The sequence below is a fragment of the Phyllobates terribilis genome, unplaced genomic scaffold (assembly GCF_046119375.1).
Source record: "Phyllobates terribilis strain yellow unplaced genomic scaffold, ASM4611937v1 Scaffold_4__5_contigs__length_816908805, whole genome shotgun sequence".
Taxonomy (NCBI): domain Eukaryota; kingdom Metazoa; phylum Chordata; class Amphibia; order Anura; family Dendrobatidae; genus Phyllobates; species Phyllobates terribilis.
This window is the reverse complement of record NW_027362764.1, coordinates 613,992,212-614,011,788: the sequence shown is the minus strand read 5'-3', so window position 1 is coordinate 614,011,788 and position 19,577 is coordinate 613,992,212. Positions and strand designations below refer to the sequence as shown.

Genomic DNA, 19,577 nt, shown 5'->3' with positions numbered 1-19,577 from the left:
TCGTCTAAGTTTACACCACCTCTTAGTTTGCTTACTTTGTGGCAGAAATTTCTAACCAAAGTTTAGCACTCCATGTTGCATCTTAAACCACTGCTTTCCAGTTAAGCCGCACTCTTTCTTTCTGGTTGCCTTATTGAGCAAAACCCCAAAAATGTCTAAAACCCAAAGGGCGGAATTCATCAAACATTTTATGCCAGAATACTTGCTTTTCATCTTTCTGCAACCTGCGTTCTGGCCACATCTGTAGACTAGCTTGTACTATGTTCTGAAGCTGTTATTGCCGTGTGTCCTTGGGGAATGAAAATTGTTAGATTGAATTGTCTCAATATGCAGTGTTAGGCTGTCTGCCCACTATGCGTTTTTTAAGCAATTCCGCTGCTGAAATGCTTGAAAAACGCTTGGTAGATCTGTAATATTCTGTGCACATGCTGCTTAAATTTCCACTGTGGATTATCATTGCGGTAAAATCCACAGCACTACCAATTATTTTGCGTAATTGCGGCGTTTTCGCCACCATTGACTTGCATTGAATCGCAAAATATCTGCATCACTACATGTGCACATGCAGATATTAAGCGATTCAATGTGCGGATGGTACCCGGGTCTGGAGAAGAGGAGACTCTCATCCAGACCCGGGTAAAATAGTACATGTAAAAAAAAGAAATAAAATAAAAAATATACATTATACTTACCTTCAGTTGGCCCACGGTCTCCATAGTGATGCGTCCTGGCTCCCCGGCGGCTCGCGATGGTCTAAAAGGACGTCATTTAGTCATGTGGCGGGTCACGCGACCGCTGACGTCGGCGGTCGCGTGACCTGTCACATGACTAAATGACGTCATGGAAGGTCCTTTTACACAACCGCGAGACACCGGGAAGACCAGGCGCATCGGATAAGGAGACCGGGGGCCATCGGAAGGTGAGTATATGTTTTTTTTTTTTTTGTTTTTTTTTTACCATTTTTCTTCTTTTTTTTAACTAACTTGGTCACACTATATAAAATCCATGCTGGTTGTTATATAGTGTGACCAAGTTGTCAAGCACTTTCCAAGTGATGCTAAAATCGCTTGGAAAGCGCTTGTCAACCCGCATGCGAAATCACATGATCAAAACGCTTCAACCTGGCAGGAAAAACGCATGTACAATCCGCATGCGTTTTTTCTGCCAGGGAGATGCAGAAATGCTCAGGAAAAATCCGGAGCATTTCTGCATCGTGGGCACTTAGCCTTAGTACACTTAGAGGGGTTTTGCTATAGCAATCTGACACTTGATTATGTCCTTGCTAAACACCCTGTTGGCACAGCGGAAAGGTACACACGTCTGCAAGATGTGGACGACTTGCTTTGGAATGAGAGAAGTAAGCAAACCAACGCCTTCCCTGTGGAGGATGTGGGAAAAGACAGTTCAGACAGTTGAACTCAAACCTACTGGATCATCTTGTTCTGAGGGTAGATAAGCTATTATGTGTAACTCTTTCTGTTTATTTCTACTTGTAGTGTCCATTTTTTGCTTTCTCTGTGGGCCTTTTGCTCGTTTTCATTTTGTCTATTTTGCTTTTTCTCTATGTCCCTGTCACTTTCTTTGTTTTTGCCATTTTCTCTGTGTTTCATTGTCCCCTTCTCTGTGTCTTTGGCTTCCTTTGTGTCTTTCTTCTTCAATTTGTCTCTTTCTTTCCTTTTTGCTATTTCTATCTGTTGCTTTCTCTTTTTCACTCTGTATTCCTTTCCCTTTTCTTTGCCTTGTACAAACAGGCCACTTTTTATAGCCACTTTTATTCAGCAGGCCAACATACTTTGGTGAATAATGTATGGTTTCCCTGTGAAATCCCTTATCATTCCAATAACAGATTTCAAAGTGAATTACTGAAGAATAACCAATCCTTTTGATTCTCTTCAATTTATTGTAAAGCTTACACGACTCAAGCATCTAAATCTTTGTCATTAGATCATACTTATTCTCTATGACTGCCCTCAATGCCTGCGGCACAAATCATTTTACAGTCATTTTCTAAGATTTGGAATTAAAACTTAACTGCTCTTTCCATTGACTGTTCAGAATACAGCCGGGTGTATACGGCGACATTGGCTACGACACCTGTCACGTGACCAAAGTTCACTAGATGTTGCTGCTGCATTACAGTGCAATACAAGTGAATGGGGTTGCCATACGACACCAAGTTGCAACCATCAAGTCGCAAAAAATGTGACATTGTTGCGACTTACTTGTCATGGACGTTGTGCCCTTGTTGCATTCGCATTTCGCAGCCCCATTCTCTTATATTGTTGCTGTGAGATAGCAGTGACTCCTAGCCAACTTTGAAGGCATGACAGGTGTTACAGCCAAAGTCGATGTGTTGCCCCAGCATAAGGCCTCTTTCACACCACGTTTTTGTTTTGTACCTGACATATCCATTCGTACTGTAAAAAAAAAAAAAAAACATATTTAAGCAGATAGGAAAAACCATGTCAAATGGGTATCAGTCTGACATATGTTTGTGCACATATCCGTTTCGATCTGTTTTTTTTGCAAGATGCAAAAGCAGTCTATAGAAGACATTATGCAAATGTACTGTCATACCATTGAATCTGTTTTTTTTTTTTTTTTTCAGACCTTTTTTTTCATTCCCCCTCCTCCTCCCCACCCCCGAAAAAAAAAGTCACGTGATCTCCTGGCACTTTCCTGTGTTTAAAAAAAGGATCACTTTTTTTTTTTTTTTAATTTTATGGATGCAACATATATGTTATAAAAACGGATATGCTTGTGTACATCCATTTGCATCAGTTCTATAATAGATCAGATTTTTCTTTTTTTGCTTGCAATCTACTTTCAAAAGTTATAAAATCGTAGTGGGAAACCAACCTTAGATGTTGTGCATGTACATGAGGAATAAAACAGTTTCTGAACTGTACATGGCACCAGTTTTCCCCTCTGCAGCCTTTGTCACTAATTTTACAGTTATCCCTTAGCGAATAGGTGGAGACTAACTGCTATCATGTCTCCTATGCACATTACACACAGACAGAGGGATTTCTGACTTTTTTTTTTTTCTTTACTTTGAGACATGTTCAGAAACAGCAGCATCATGGAGGATATTACACAGTAATATTAAGCCGTGTAGCTGTTAATTCAGCTCTGAGATAAGTAAAATCACTTATTAGAAATTGAAGCTCCTCACTCCTCCAATAGCCTCCTTCTTTAAAGGGAATCTGTCACCCACTGGCACTTATCTGACCTACTAACATGGGCATACAGGTGATAGAAATGTAAATCTCTACATACCTGTATGCCTCATATTAGAGGTCTTTCTGTGAAATGTCTTTTTATTCAATCAAGTTTCTGATGCTTGCAGGCCCGGGGGCCCTGAAGAAATCTCGGCCTATTGTGGAAATTATCAGGCCCCCCCTCCCCCCTCCCCTGCATGTCACGGTGCCCTGGGATGTGCAGTTGCAGCAGCCAGTTCCAGGCACTGTGACGTGCAGGGGAGGAGGGAAACATTATAATTACCACAGGAGGCGGGATTTCTTCAGGGCCCCGGGACTGGAACACATCAGAAACTTGATTGAATAAAAAGTTATTTCACAGCTACAAGACCTCTAATATGAGGCATACAGGTTTGTAGAGATTTACATTTCTATCACCTGTATGCCCATGTTAGAGGTCAGATAAGTGCCAGGGGTGACAGATTCCCTTTATATAGCCAATTGTGACATGATGTAGTGAGCTGTTTGCCCATCTTGTGTTAAGCTGTTTTTCAGGGTAAACGGTGAATTCAGGAGGGGGTGGGTTGGAAGTTTGGAGAAGAAGTGACTTAGAAGTGGAGAAAGATTATTTCTCTGATAATATACAGCATATAATAAAGTTTCTTATATTGATTTATGCAAAGTTTGTTAAACCAACAGAGACTATTTAATTGGAGCTGTCAGCCAAGGATGGGATTTTCAATAAATACCTGTAACAGTGCACCTTGTGTCGTTTGATGTAGATATGTAATGCACATTTTTTGTAAACTGTTTCTCCCAAGTTGACAATCTGTGCATTTTATAAGGGAATGGGAGAAACTATTTACAAGAAATGTGCATTACACATCTACATCAAACGACACAAGGTGCCTTATCCCATTCTACAGGTATTTATTGAAAATCCAGTCCTTGGTTGACATCTCCAGTTAAATAGTCTCTGCTAATATAACAAACTTTGCATAAACTAATATAAGAAACTTTATTATATGCTGTCTATTATCAAACAAATAATCTTCTTTCTCCACTTATGAATCCCTTTTTCCTCAAACCCTCACACCACTGCCCCCTGAACTCATTATTCACTGTGAACAGCTGAACTTAGTGAAACCAGAGTACAGCGCTTGGCTTTCTATGGCTAACCCACAGGCAGTACATGGAGCAGAGGTCCAGCCTGCTCCATTTATGAATCAGATCTGTTCTCAGGATCATGGTGGTACCAGCTTTGGGACCCTCCGCAATCAGGAAGTTGTCCCCTATCCAAATACATTTCACTTTTGGCATCTCTTTAAAGATGTATGGACTAAGAAACTTGCATATGCTTTACTTTGTGGTGAAAGTAGGCCACATTGGTCTCTGCTGAAAACAGTAGAAACATGAAAAAAACCAGTGAGCATACAATTTATGAGTAATGCCCTGATTCTGGTGGTAATAATGAAGTAGGAGATTACCATAATACTTTGTGCATTTGATGGTTTACAGGCAAACATGGCACATAATTTAGACATGATTCATCATCCTGGTGTGTTATTGATTACAGAAACCTCGCTGAGGATTTGTCTTAGCAGTGTTATAGGACTGGATATACTACTTAATATAGTAATGATACATGGACTCTAATTGTGATCATGTGAATTTACTTCCTTGTCTTAGTGGATAATAATACAGTATATAGGGCCTATTCATCAGAGCTTTTCATCAAAGGGGAGTTGCGCAAAAATGATGTGACTTTTGTTGGCTTTTCAACAGTTTGACTCGCCTCTGCCAAATTGGGCTGAGCCAGGACTGGGACATGACCACGCCTGCCTGTCAGATTTATCAAGAGTACCGACATTTTGTACGGCAGAACTGCTACTCCAGTCTCTGGCGCGCACCACTTAGAAGAGGCACCGAATTAAAGGGAATCTGTCAGGTGATTTTTTTTGTAGGATACTAATAGTATCTTGAAATAGCACTTTGGCTGCACTTAGGCGCAAAGGGGTGCGTGGGATTATGGGAAGGGGCATATTTACTTTTGATTTCCTTACGTTTGACTAGCCGGCATGACTCTGAATTGTTCAAAGCTTACAGCAAGAAAACTGGTGAAGGTACAGTAATAAAACTTACATATTCTGAAAGGCTGCCCGAACCCGATTTCAGGATACTATTATTATCCTACGAAAAAAGCACCTGACAGATTCCCTTTAATTAATTCAGTGCCTTCTATTTCAGCAAGGCTGGCGTAACTCAGTTGTGCGCTATGCCAATCTTGATGAATCAGCCCTTTCATGTTGGTTATTCCCGATACTTGTTCTCCAGTCCAGTCCACTACTATTGTTCATTATTTCTCTTTCTATCAGTGTTCTCTTTAAAGCCGATCTATCAACAGGTTTCAGTATATAAACTGCATACATTATTAAATGAATCTATTCAATTGGATGAAGCTCCAGATATAGATTGAGAGAGCTCACAAGTCCTAGTGTATTCATTCTCCATCCACCCAGCCTGACTGTCAGCTGCAGCTTGTACTGTGCATGTGAGATCACAGCAGGGAGGAGTGACACTGAGGAGCGGTCTTAAAGGCTAGGTGGATGGAAATGGAGTTAAGACTTTTCAGAATTATACATCCATTCTGACATGGATTATTAAAATCAGCAGTCTCTAACTAGCCTCATCAGGTCTGATATCTATCTAGTAGTATATGCTGAAGTATAGTGCCATTCAAAAATGTCATCCCACTAAAAAAAACAACCTGTCATGTGGCTTCGTTGATGGGAAAATTAAAGTTATGACGCTATGAAAGTAGAAGTGCAATTACAGCAAAATATTATATATATAACAGACATGTATATTAGTGAAAAAAAAAGGGTCAGAAGTGAAATACATAGGTTAAATTGCTTCTTCGTCGCTGTGCCATCTTTAAAGTGAATCTAGTTCATGCTACCTCAAATAGGGCAGCCTAAACCTGGTGACTGATGGCTTTTCTGCATCTTTCCAAAACATTACTTGTAAAAGATATCACGTTCACTTGTGATCACAGACCAAAATACATTCTTTCTTGTAAGTACATATCTTGTAACACCATACTTTGGAAAACGGTCAGGATGTGATTCCTAATTATAAATCTGAAGTCACTGATTTTCAGAATTCCTTCAGTGTTGATACATCAGCAATGAAGTAAAAATCGTCTACTAATCAAATTAATTGGTCTTGTCTGTGTTGTTGCCTTACAGTCCTTATTTTGTTTTGCTGTGATACTTAATTTTCACTTTATGCATTATAGAAGGAACTGTCAACACGCAGGAAAGCTGCTTCTAGTAAATCTTATTAGTTTCCTCTTCCCTTGAGATGTGCCTCGTTTGCTGGGCCGTGCGTGTGGGTCACATAACAAGTGTTAACCTTTCCAAAAGATTTTCATTATTTTATAGGGGTAAATAACATTTAAGTGCATGGCAAGAGGTGAAAGTAAGCAGTAACTGTTTTGGCACGGCTCCAGTGTAAAATAGCGCTATATGGGCTTTATATATCACATGTGGAAAGTATTTTAATTATTTTCCATTAAAGGATGAAGCAACATGATCATTTTTACAGTGAAGGTTGGGAGATGTAAACAGTTGAGCCTGTCCCAAACCTTTAGGATTATCTTGTGATCTTGGCTCTATCCATAACACCTTTTCAGCTGTACGTCAGACGTATACATCTGTATGCCAGGAAAGAAGTACTGACGTATACTGTAGGTTTCTCTTGAGCAGGCATGAGCTAAAAATGTTTAACTTCATAACTGATTTCATAAAACATGTCAATATGTGCAGATTTTCCCTTGTCTACTTTAAAACAAAATATATGTATTTTATTTTTTTTCATATATAATGTGTCTAGCGCCGTGCAGGATGATTATGTAAAGTGTTGTGATCTCATTTTTTAATTCATCTGATGAGAAGAAAAAAAATTTTTTGTCTCCGGACTTGTACCTCCAAGGTGTGTACCTAAGGACTCTGTTACATACATCCTTTTCCAATTTAACATCTGTCCAAGTAGACCAGTTTCCTCTTAGCTCCATTAGCCTGTCAGGACAAAAGAGTATCCTTTTGAGACTCTGTGGGGTCGGCCGGGCTGTGGAGTCTGAATCGATGTCCAGTTTGTAATCACTAAGGAATTTCTTACAAAATATGCCATGAACTTGGACTTACTATTATCTGTTCAGTCTTGCCAGATATATTAAAATAGATAATTATGATGGGAAATCCCTCTGCTCTTCTTGCTGGTGTTCTGCTGACCCCTGTGCTAGTCTGCTTCCTGACCACAACAATGTACATCAAACTATACTTTGTGAATTATGGATCTCATTTCCAGGCACAACCACCACTGTATCCCAACATTGGGTCTCAGCGGTCTCGATAACTGGTTGATAACATGTTATACCCTGAATTCCACTTCAGCGTTATTTCAATATTAGCTCATAAATATTATTTGTAAATTTGTTTAATGCAACATTTTCCATTATTCGCATATACTTCCTGTATCAATTGGATTTTCAGTTTTCCAGATCTCTGCCAGCTGCCAATCAATCTTCATTATTTTCTTCCCGTAGAGATAAATCTGTCCTGGTCATGTAATAAGCACATAGGTGCATGACTGCTTATCAGAGCCTAGTCCTGTGGTGAGCGGTGCACTCCGGGGACCATCACATGACCATAGACATAAGTTGTCCTTAGTCATATCATTGCTGTAACTAGGAACATGTAATTTGTAATGCACCTCCGTTGTTGACATTTGTCCTTCAGAAAGTCGCATTAGGGTTCCTAACACTTATCAGTCATTTCCAATTCAATCTCATCTGCTAAGGGATCCTGAACACTTCCTAACAATGGCAAACCCTGTCATACTGCTTTCCATAATGGAATGACTCAGAGAAATGGAGCATCTCATGAAACTGAAGGAATTGTCAGCAGAGGACTTAAAGGAGTTGGCCTCTTTCGCTTGTTAGTGCAGCTTTCCTCCAGATTGACCGGCACCTCTGTCCATACAATGGCATCTGGTAGACTGGTCTGGTCACATGACCCTCCATCAGCCTCATCCCATTGGGAATGGGATTTTTCCCCTCCCTTTCATTTCCTTATCTAAGTTTAAATATATTGTTAGTGGCTGTGCTGTCATTATACAGGATGATAATAAGGATTTCCAATTATATTTCTCCTGTCCTCTGATATTGCTGCTATTTAAAATAACAAATCAGGTTAATCTTGCCCAATAGTCTAACCTTTTCCTCTTCTGTCCTAAGATGAAACAAATCTATTATTACGACTTACAATTTTTGTTAAATCTATCATTGTTCTTTTGTGGGCAAATGCAAAGGTTTCTTTAATTGTAAAACTGTCTGTGCTATTGAAAATAATCTACAGACAGTAGAGGTCATGATCGGGGCAATTAGAAAAATAAAAAAACAATTGCAGGATCAGACTACACAGGGTTTGTTTGTAGTCTGTTACCATGGATGCACATAGCTTTGCATTGGAGGTGACAAAAGTTATAGTATTTTTAATCATGACTGTCGGCAAGTTTCTTAATTTTAGATGCAACACAAACAATCCTAAAAGGTCTATACAGCCTTATATCCTATAAGAATAAATACTATGACTGTATCCACGAAAAAAGGAAGTTATGCTTCCCAATTGATTTTTTTTTTCCGCCATTAAATGGGTTTCCAGAGATGACATAGAGCTGGTCTCTGTGGTTGGCTGTAGTTGGGATACAGATGCAGCTTGTCAGCAAAGAACATAGCGACGGAGAAGTGGCACTGGACCTTAGATGGCTGAGTACATCTGTATTTTCTTTTGTTGTAATGATGTGCTTTTATGTTAGGACAAATCAGTTTTGCCCAATGTAAACTCATAGCAATGAGTATGGATTGAAAAATGATGCATCCGAATTTTTAGCTGCCCCAAAAGACTTCAGTGGACATATTCTATCCATTAGAAAAATGAAAGTAGAAAAAAAGGAACCTAGAACATAAAATAAATAGCAATGTGAGTAAGTCTTTTGCTTTACATGTTCACCATATCACCATCTGTAAATAACTGATGAGGCACAGATAAGAAATGTGCCATCTGAATCAGGCCTGAAGATGATCTGTTGGCTCTCCTGGTATTGCTGTTTTAACAAACACTCCGTACGAAATAACAGCTATTGAGCAATTTCTTTCTAAGAACTCTTGATGCCATCTCTCGAATACTCTTCCTGGAAATCTTTGACTAAATTTAGTTATTCAATTTGTTAGTAAAGTAGAATGTGCCCTTACACTGCCTGACACTGTCAGCACTAATTGTACAAGAAGCGTTGTCAGTTCATTTATATAGTTATTTCCAGAAACTCTAAATAAAGGCCTCATACAGTGTTCTAAGGAAAAATGCTCCTGAATTATACTTTCAAAGGGGATACATTTGTTAACTACTTGGCAAAAATGTTCTTTTTATAGCTGGTCATTACTTATGCATGTTGTAAAAAAATATTGTGATATGTGTATTAAGTTTTGATCTAAAGAGCATTTTGTTCTTTTCAGGGATTTTTAGCCAATCAGAAGCGGGCTGAAAACTTGAAGGACCCCTCTGTTTTACCTGATTTGTGTTTGAGCCATGCAAATCAACTAATGATCATGTTAACAAACCACAGAAAACTGTTGGATATCAAACAGAAATGTACCACTGCCAAACAGGAGCTTGCCAATAACCTACAAGTTCGATTAAAGTAAGAATATCGCAAAGATTGGTATTTATTTTCTTACGTTATTAAGATTTTTTTCAGAGTTGTTCCCATTTGTGTTGCAGACGTTTTAAGAAAGTTTAAAGCAATATGTGTAACTGTGTAAAATATAAATGTGTATTCATTGGTGTTAAAGGGGTTAATCTCAAGTTGTCTCTTGAGCAGCACAGAACTATGCAGTCTCCTTACTTCTTGGTTTTTAGTACTGTGGGCTCTTCTCCTTGAATGACATCTCTGGTGAATAGAACTGTAGTATTAGTAGAACTATAAAGCCCAGCACCAGTTAGGCTATAACACATTTAGCTATCAGTGATATGTTGACTACACAGTACACTGTTATCCCTATCTTTAAATATAGAGAGCACCGTTCTGAGAATGCAGAGCGCTATAAGGCTGTGTTCACACATCATGTTTTTTTTTCAGCGGTTTTTGATGCTTTTTTTATGCAATTTTTCAGCTGCCCTTTGCAGTACCAGCAAAGTCTATGAGATTCCAGAATTCTTAGTTCACACATCATGTTTTTTTGTTAAGGATTTTGTGCCTTGCATGGTTCTTTGCAAAATAGAGCGTGTCACCTCTTTCAGCGTTTTTTCAGCATTTTTCACCCATTGGAAGTAATGGGTAGTGAAAAAACGCCTAGTGTGAACATAGCTATCAGGTTTTGCTGCTTTTTAATTGAAAATAAGCAAGTACAGCAGTATGTGAAACTCATTTATTTTTGTAATTTTACCATCTTGTCTTGGTCACTGAGATGGTAGTTTGTATTAGTACAGTGTAATTAAATTAGTGATATGTACAGTGTAAACATTGGCTGAGCTATGTGTGAGATTGAACAGTACATGTGGCCCAGTTAGGTGTGAAATTGAACAATGCCCTGAGCAACTCAATGGCAGACCCCATAGTGTGAAAGTAAAATATTTTCATACAAACTCAATGCGCTGCCAATGTCTTAGGTAAACTATTCCTGAACCATTCACCTCCCCCATTGTACAAAGGTAAAACATATACAGATAGCGCAGGATCCACCACTAACTATAGGTTAATGGTCAGGGCTCCCTTCTTTCTCACCTGCACAGTGACCTTCCTACAGGTCACAGAGCATGGCCAGAACACTACAGACTATAGGCGGATTACTGATATAAGTTTATGACCAGTATCCACTTATGCCAGGCTAGCATTGATACATTATTAAGTGCTATTAGTGTCACGCCATAAAGTGGCCAAGCCCCTAATACATATAATACTATATCAAATATGCATCCCACAATGTCTTTCTGTATGGTTTTAGATAACAAAGGTAATCACAATCCAGACCATGGCACCAGCGAATCAGACTACAAATATTTTCTCAGATTTTTGCAGAAACAGTCTTTATGGATAATGGCACTAGAAGGATTTAGATTTAAACTTTTAAACTTTTTCACCTGTTTCCCTTCTGACACCTCCTGTTTACAGATGCAGTGGGGAGAATAGGTATTTGATACACTGCCAGTTTTGCAAGTTTCCCCACCTACAAAGAATGGAGAGGTCTGTAATTTTTATTGTAGGTGCACTTCAACTATGAGAGACATAATCTAAATAAAAAATCTAGAAAATCACATTGTATGATTTTTAAATAATTAAATTGCATTTTATTGCATGAAAAAAGTATTTGATCACCTACTAACTAGCAAGAATTCTGTCTCACAGACCTGTTAGTTTTTCTTTCAGAAGCCCTCCTACTCTGCACTCATTACCTATATTAATTGCACCTGTTTTAACTCGTCGTTACCTGTATAAAATACACCTGTCCACACACTCAATCAATCACACTCCAACCTCTCCAACATGACCATGACCAAAGAGCTGTCTAAGGACACCAGGGGAAAAATTGTAGACCTGCTCAAGGCTGGGATGGAATACAGGACAAAAGGCAAGCAGGTTATTGAGAAGGCAACAACTGTTGGCACAATTATTAGAAAATGGAAGAAGCACAAGATGACTGTCAGTCTTCCTCATTCTGGGGCTCCATGCAAGATCTCGCCTCATTGGGTGAGGATGATTCTGAGAAAGGTCAGGAATAAGCCCAGAACTACACGGGAGGACCCGGTCAATGACCTGAAGAGAGCTAGGACCACAGTCTCAAACATTACCATTAGTAACACACTATGCCGTCATGGATTAAAATCTTGAAGGGCACGCAAGGTCCCACTGCTCACGTCAGCACATGTCCAGGCCCGTTTTGAAGTTTGCCAGTGACCGTCTGGATGATCCAGAGGAGGCATGGGAGAAGGTCATGTGGTCAGATGAGATCAAAATAGAACTTTTGGTATATTCTCCATTCGCCGTGTTTGGAGAAAGAAGAAGAATGAGTACAACCCCAACAACACTGTCCCAACCGTTAAGCATGGTGGGGGAAATGTCATACTTTGGTGATGTTTTTTTGCAAAGAGGACATGGCGACTTCACCTTATTGAAGGGAGGATGGATGGGGTCTTCTATCGCGAGATTTTGGCCAACAGTCTCCTTCCTTCAGTAAGAGCATGGAAGAGGGGTCGTGGCTGGGTCTTCCAGCATAACAATGACCCGAAACACACAACCAGGGCAACTAAGGAGTGGCTGTGTAAGAAACATTTCAGGGTCCTGAAGTGGCCTAGCCAGTCTCCAGACCTGAACCCAATAGAAAATTTTTGGAGGGAACTGAAACTGTATGTTGCCCAGTGACAGCCCCAAAACCTGAAAGATCTGGAAAAGATCTGTATGGAGGAATCTGCCAAAATCCCTGCTGCAGTGTGTGCAAACTTGGTCAAGAACTACAGGAAACATCTGACCTCTGTAATTGCAAACAAAGGTTTCTTTACCAAATATTAAGTTCTGTTTTTCTATTGTATCAAATACTTATTTCATGCAATAAAGTGTATGATTTTTACATAATTCATTTGCATTGTGATTTTCTGGATTTATTTTTAGTGCACCTATAATAAAAATTACAGACCTCTCCATTCTTTGTAGGTGGGAAAACTTGCAAATCGGCAGTGTATCAAATACTTATTTTCTCCACTGTAGATATAATGCAAGGCATTGCCACCCTCGTCATCCTCACGCTTCTCTGGGCATTAAAGAACATAATGCTCATAAGTGAGCATGAATAGTCTGAAAACCTGGTCATATGTCATTGTTATGTGTCTTTTGTGTTTTTGTAGGTGGTGCTGCTTTGTAATGCTGCATGCTGATCAAGATGGGGAAAAACTTCAGGCTTTATTCAGACTTTTAACAGAATTACTTGAAAGGATCAAAATAGTGGAGGCACTTAGTACAGTTCCTCAAATGTACTGCCTAGCAGTGGTGGAGGTTGTAAGAAGAAAGATGTTCACAAAACACTACAGAGAGGTAAGTGCGAAGTGAATCCACTATCGGCATATTGATATCAAAATGGTGGGTGTCCTCTACCTGGAGATAAATGGGGCGCAGCTCTCGCAGAATCCAGTCTTCTCGTGGTGTTTGTCTCTATGACCGCTCAGTGCATCCCATTTAGCCGGGCGTCGCTTTGAAGAGTGAAGACAGACAAATCTTCTTGCACAAATCGCCTTCTTGATGGTGGAACTATATTTGACACCGGAGAAGCTAAGACTATTTTGTTTTCAATTCATCAATTTTTATATGGCTGCCTATATGCATGTTAAGCACCGTAAATAGTGTGAGCCATAACTAGGGAAGGGAGACACCTAGAGCTTGTACAGCAGAAAGATTTAAGGTATAGAATTGTTTTCAATTTTATGTGGTAGTATAACATGTCCTTTTAACGGGAATTCATCATCAGATGTCCAGTGTTTTTGCTCTGAAATGGAATTAAATGTGTTTTTAATGTTTAACTGTATTTTTTTAATGCTGGTATATGTGTGTGCGTGTTATATATGTATATATACAGTGGTGTGAAAAAGTGTATGCCCCCTTCCTGATTTCCTATTCTTTTGCATGTTTGTCACACTTAAATGTTTCAGATCATAAAATCAATTTAAATATTAGACAAAGATAACAGAAGTAATCACAAAATGCAGTTTTTAAATTAAAGTCTTTATTATTAAGGGAAAAAAGAAATCCTAACCTACAGGGCCCTGTGTGAAAAAGTGATTGCCCCCCTAAACGTAATAACTGGTTAGGCCACCTTTAGCAGCAACAACTGCAATCAAGCATTTGGCAATAAGTATTTTACAACACTCTGGATATATAAATTTTTATAAATAAAGATTATAATTATCATGTTGGCCCGGTACCTGCTATGACTGCTCAGTGAGCTGTATGGAATAGAATAATAATCAGTTTATTTCATTATTAGTATATATTTTTTAACATCAGCATTTCTTCTGTTACAGTGGGCAAATGCCTTAGTAAAAGATGGAAAATCTCTTTATGAAAACGAGAAGGCAAAAAGGGAAACTTTTGGGAAAATCTTTAGTAAGTTTTGCGTTGTTATGTTTGTCTAATGATATTTAGGTTGAGCGCACTGCTGCATCATTCATATAGGATCTAGAGATCCCAATCATAGTGCGCTAATGTGATAACATATTTCAGAATTCTGTTATATTCCTATAATTCACCATCATCCACAGATGTTTTTAAGGACTCGAGAGTTTATTCTGCTTTAGGACGAAGAGCAGATTGAGAAAAAGATGACCACTTAAGGCTATGTTCACATCACTTTTTTAGACTTCCGTCAGAGATATGTGTTGGGGGGGGGGGGGGGGTGGGACTCCTGACCTATACCTTTTGGTAGATTGTAGTAATGTTTTCCATGGTATAGGCCTACTGAGAGATACGTCTCATGTACAAGCCTCCTGTACCTCTCCATAGCAGCAGCCAAGATCTACAACCAAAGCAAGACCAGCCCACCGGCACCATACAATCCGACACCAGTCCCTACTACTCCCACGGAGTTCCCAGTGTGATCATGGTTTCTCCAGCCGAAAGTGAAGTGTGACATGATCAGCCTGTGGCTTCATTATAAACCACTGCAACCCTTGCAGCTCCAGGGCTTCACTAATGATAAAGGCAGCAGAGATGAAGGAGCTCAGGCTCTGTCGCTCCCCAATTATTAAGCTGTTCCATGGTTCATGAAAAGTAGGAATAGCATAATACAGCTGGAACATAGGTTGTTATTTGCCTGAGAGGGTGAGTGTGCTGGAGAAGAGAAAGGCTGTCGCTCTACTCAACATATAACAGCAGCCATTGAATTGGTGAACAAATTACTTCCAAGGCTCCCTCTGCTACCAGTCTCATAGAAGCTATGCAATTTTTTTCTTTTTTTGTTGCTGGAAAATGTAAATAAATTAACCAAGCCCGTGAGGGTGTACGGCGAAACCTTCTAACTCTATAATATATTTTTGTGATCTAATTTTATTTTTATTCAAACAGGGAAATCCTATTTAAGAAATCGTCTCTTTCGAGGACTTGACTCTTGGCCTTCATCTTTCTGCGTATGTATAATGGAATGACTCCATTTCTTTTTTGTTAGGTATTTGATACTCTGAATTGTGGAAGCTAAATATATTACAATTTTTCTTAAGCAGGCCAAACATTGCAGAATTAATTTGTCCAAAAAGGCTAATTTAGGATGTGTTCTGTAGCCCGTATGCAATTTTTCTTGATGCTGAGAGGTCGCTGATAGAAAGTTTATCTGCAGTGTTGGAATTTTTTTTTTTTATCTTGAACGCAAAAACAGACCGTTATTCAATAGTGTTTTGGAGAAGGAGTCCAAGGTCTGTCCTACTACTTCACAGACCAAGTACAAGTGGTTCTGAAAGCTCTTAACACTAAGGTCCAAAATCTTTAGATTATGGCTTTTTTTTTTAATACAACGTGTGTTATGGTCATGTTTATTGAAAACCATAGACAGATATTTCTTTGGTGTGTCCATTAATTTACATAGGGTTTATCTAAAGGACCAAATGCCATTCATTTCTTTTAGTTAGGGTGCGACCATTGGCTCGCCATAGCTGGGTGTCGTTTTGGGTGCCAGGCTAGCCACACTGTACGTCCTTGTTTCATTCCACCCAGTGAAAATTGGAAACATGACAATGCTGTAATTTTCTTGAAGGAAAAGTATATGAGCCTCTCTTTTATGTTATTGATTTTTTTATTTCATTATTTGTGTTTGGGTTATTGCATATAATACACCAATTTTACAACTTAACTTTTTTTTTTCATTATTTCATTAAAATTGTACATTTGCAATTTAGACCCGAAAGCCAAGAAGGTTTGATAGTGAGCTTCCCGATATCTCTTTGAACGACCTGCAGTTTTTACAGTCACTCTGTCCTCCAGAAGTCCAACTTTTCCTCAGGTATGTCTTTTACAAATACATATGGTCTTCCTCTATAAATGTTGGATAGGTCATAGAATCATAGAATGGTAGAGTTGGAGGGGACCTCCTGGGTCATCTGGTCCAACCCCCTGCTCAATGCAGGATTCACTAAACCATCTCAGACATGTCTGTCCAGCCTCTGTTTGAAGACGTCCATTGAAGGGGAACTCACCACCTCTTGTGGCAGCCTGTTCCACTCATTGATCACCCTCACTGTCAAAAAGTTTTCTAATATCTAATCTGTGTCTCCTCCCATTCAGTTTCATCCCATTGCTTCTAGTCTTTTCTTGTGCAAATGAGAATAAAGATGATCCTTCTACAATGTGACAGCCCTTGAGATATTTGTAGACAGCTATTAAGTCTCCTCTCAGTCTTCTTTTTGCAAGCTAAACATTCCCAAATCCTGTCATCTTCTCTTAGTCCATGGTATTGATGTGCATAGTCGATAAGATGCCCCCTCCTCCACTTTCTTCTGTCTCCTTTCACAACATGAATTTTCACGTGCAACCATAACCCCTCCACCCTGCCTACATTGTACAATATTAGCTTAATTTTTGGGGGGTACTGAGAAAGTTTTTCTGACATTTGCAAAGAACATGTAGGCAGGGGAAAGAGGATCAGCAGGCTGCTGTAAATTAAAGCACCAGCATTTTTTTTTGGGGCGCTCTGGAGTGGTGTCACTAATGTAAGTTCCCTGTCCCTAGTATTATACTCACCACCGCCGGCTTCTTCTTTTATTGACGCTGGTCTTCTGCAGATTGTGACCTGCCGGATTGCTCCTGTGTTTGTTGGGTGAGCCGGAAGTCACACTTCAATGTAAGTCTCTGAAAGCCAGAACGAGGGTCTCAGATTTACCTTGAGAACTTGTGACCGTTACAGCAGACTACCAGCAGAAGTTGCGGTCACGAGATGGCGCGACCAAAGCAGTGCTGGTAATATATGAAGATGGCGGCTGGTAAGTATAATGCCAGGGTCAGGGAACTTAGATTATTAGCCCCACTATAGCTCTCAAAAAAAAACTTGTTTTTGCTTTAAGGAAGAGGTCACTTTCATCTTATAGGATATACAATTAAGCATTTTTTTCTCAGTTGCGAGTTATGATAAAATTAAAAATATAGCCCTTTGTACTCTTAAGATCCAGTAATGATACTTGTTACTCTTTATGGGGTCATTGTCATCTACAGTATTTGAGACCACTGTTTTCTCAAATTTTCCACTCACAATTTAGTCATTATTTATCCTCCTCCAAATTCCCAATCGCTGCTGGTCTATTTTTTTCCGACCGTCCCGTCCTAATCCTAACAAGTTACCCGCTTTTTGAACGTGCTTTAGAAATGTAACAGGAATTACGTATTGAAACAAATTTCTAGATTTATATTTTCGGTTGCTTTTTGAAGAAAAAAAAAACCCTGTAAAGTGCATTTTTCATGTTCCCATTCCTGTTGACATTTTATATCGCCACAATAGTGAGTCATAAGAGCAAGCAGCTGTTGACCTGGATCAAAATAAATCTTATTAAATTATGGTTTCATTCAAAAGCCGCACATATGATGTCTGGCATTGAAAATATTGCTTAAAACGAGATGAATCCCAAGATGAGAGAGATTTATGGTTTGCATGGTTGTACATCCGTCAACTCTTTCAACTTTAATAGTTTCATCAAGCAGAAGCCCTTGGGGACCAATGGCGTTGTCTATTCTTTATAAAGCAGAAAAGTGACATTTAAAGAGGATTTGTCATGGAGATAAACTTTTTGTATATTGGGGCAGCAATTATATGCCATAAAAACATGGAAAAGTACCTATGGTTTTGTTTTGTTTTGCTTTTAATTTATTTTCCCTTCCTTGCATGTCCTTCCGGTTCCTGAGACCCTCATTGTGCATTAAATTTTTTTTTTTCTAAAATGCACTTCTTACCAGGAATTAGTATGTTCATCCTTCATGAGCATGAGTACAAAGTGGTGTCCATCTTATAGACTTTTTATTGAGCCTGTACACTGCGCTATGATGCAGCAGCGTAGTGCTTTTGTCTGTTGAGCAGCTTCAGAGAACATTTTTTATCAATCGGGTTGAAGTGTCACAATCTAGACCGCCACAAATGTACATGACATGTAATTTAGGGAAAACATATTTTAATAGGATTTGTCGCAAAGTCAAAAGTAGCTTGTTTTTGCCCTTATTTTATTCTTGCTGCTCCTCTTAGTTTTCCATTGTTTTGGTCAATCCACCATACTGTTCAGAGATGTGGGTCTTTTTATTTAGTGCTAATTTTATGGTCTTTACCAAAGAGGCTTGGCTAACAGGATCCTCTGGGGTGTGTCTTTAGTCTATTCTGCATTATTACCCTCTGAGTTTTGCCCCATGGATGAAGACCAAAAAAATTGGCATTAAATAAGAAGGCCCATATTTCTGGAACCCAATGCTGGATTTAAAAGAAGAAAAAATAAACACTGGCAGCAGCAAGAATAAAATAATTGCAAAAATTTGGCCTATTATTGACCAAATATGGCAAAAAAGCTGGGTACTCTTTAAGATATTAGTTGCTACTTCTTGTAAAGTTGCAGCTCAGTGTGCTATCAGAAACTTTAGAAGAAATTTCAGGTGAGAACGCAGAGCAGGTCTCCATTATGGAAGTTTGGGACCATACGTTGGGTGCAGTAGTAACTAGAACTACTCTTACATGCTTATATTCTGACTGTATTACTAATCTGTCGCTTATTTTTGAGTACATTTTACATATGTTCCAGTTTATATTATTTTAAACAGAACAAATGGTACTACACAATGCTGAGGTTAAAACATGACATGCTACCTGGAGTTCAGAATACTAAAGTCTAATGTCTGAACGACCTGCTCCCCTCTCAAGGGAAGTCCAGTGGTCATTGAAGGTGAAGGCTTGATACCCGGAATCTTTCTATGTGCACCTCTGCTCTTCATACTGAAGGGAATGAACTGTTTTGTCTCTTACTCTGTGGTCTTTATTTTTTATAAAAACATAACTCACTATGTATCATTTTAAGTTCGCCTTTTCTCCCTTTAGGGTTCCCTTACTTTGTGATTTTGAGCCTCTACACCAGCATGTACGTGCTCTACATAACTTGGTAAAAGCTGCACAAAGTTTGGATGAAATGTCACAGACCATTACAGATCTGTTAAACGAACAAAAGGTACAACATTTGTTAAAATTGTGCGTACTGCCAGAAGAAATATTTGTTCTGCAACTTATTCAGAACTTTGGCTGGATAATTGCAATTTATGTAACAT

At 39.0% G+C, this 19,577-nt stretch overlaps 1 protein-coding gene across 2 annotated transcripts in view; it reads left to right on the top strand.

Annotated features, from left to right (window-relative positions):
- Nucleotides 1-19,577, top strand: part of RB1CC1 (RB1 inducible coiled-coil 1) — a 114,703-nt gene that overhangs the window by 44,584 nt on the left and 50,542 nt on the right. For both annotated transcript variants that reach the window (XM_073679296.1, XM_073679295.1), the window contains exons 8-13: nt 9,775-9,959; nt 13,157-13,343; nt 14,327-14,408; nt 15,366-15,427; nt 16,190-16,293; nt 19,354-19,480. In XM_073679296.1, the coding sequence (XP_073535397.1) occupies nt 9,775-9,959; nt 13,157-13,343; nt 14,327-14,408; nt 15,366-15,427; nt 16,190-16,293; nt 19,354-19,480 (747 nt within the window). The remainder of the gene's footprint in view (nt 1-9,774; nt 9,960-13,156; nt 13,344-14,326; nt 14,409-15,365; nt 15,428-16,189; nt 16,294-19,353; nt 19,481-19,577) is intronic.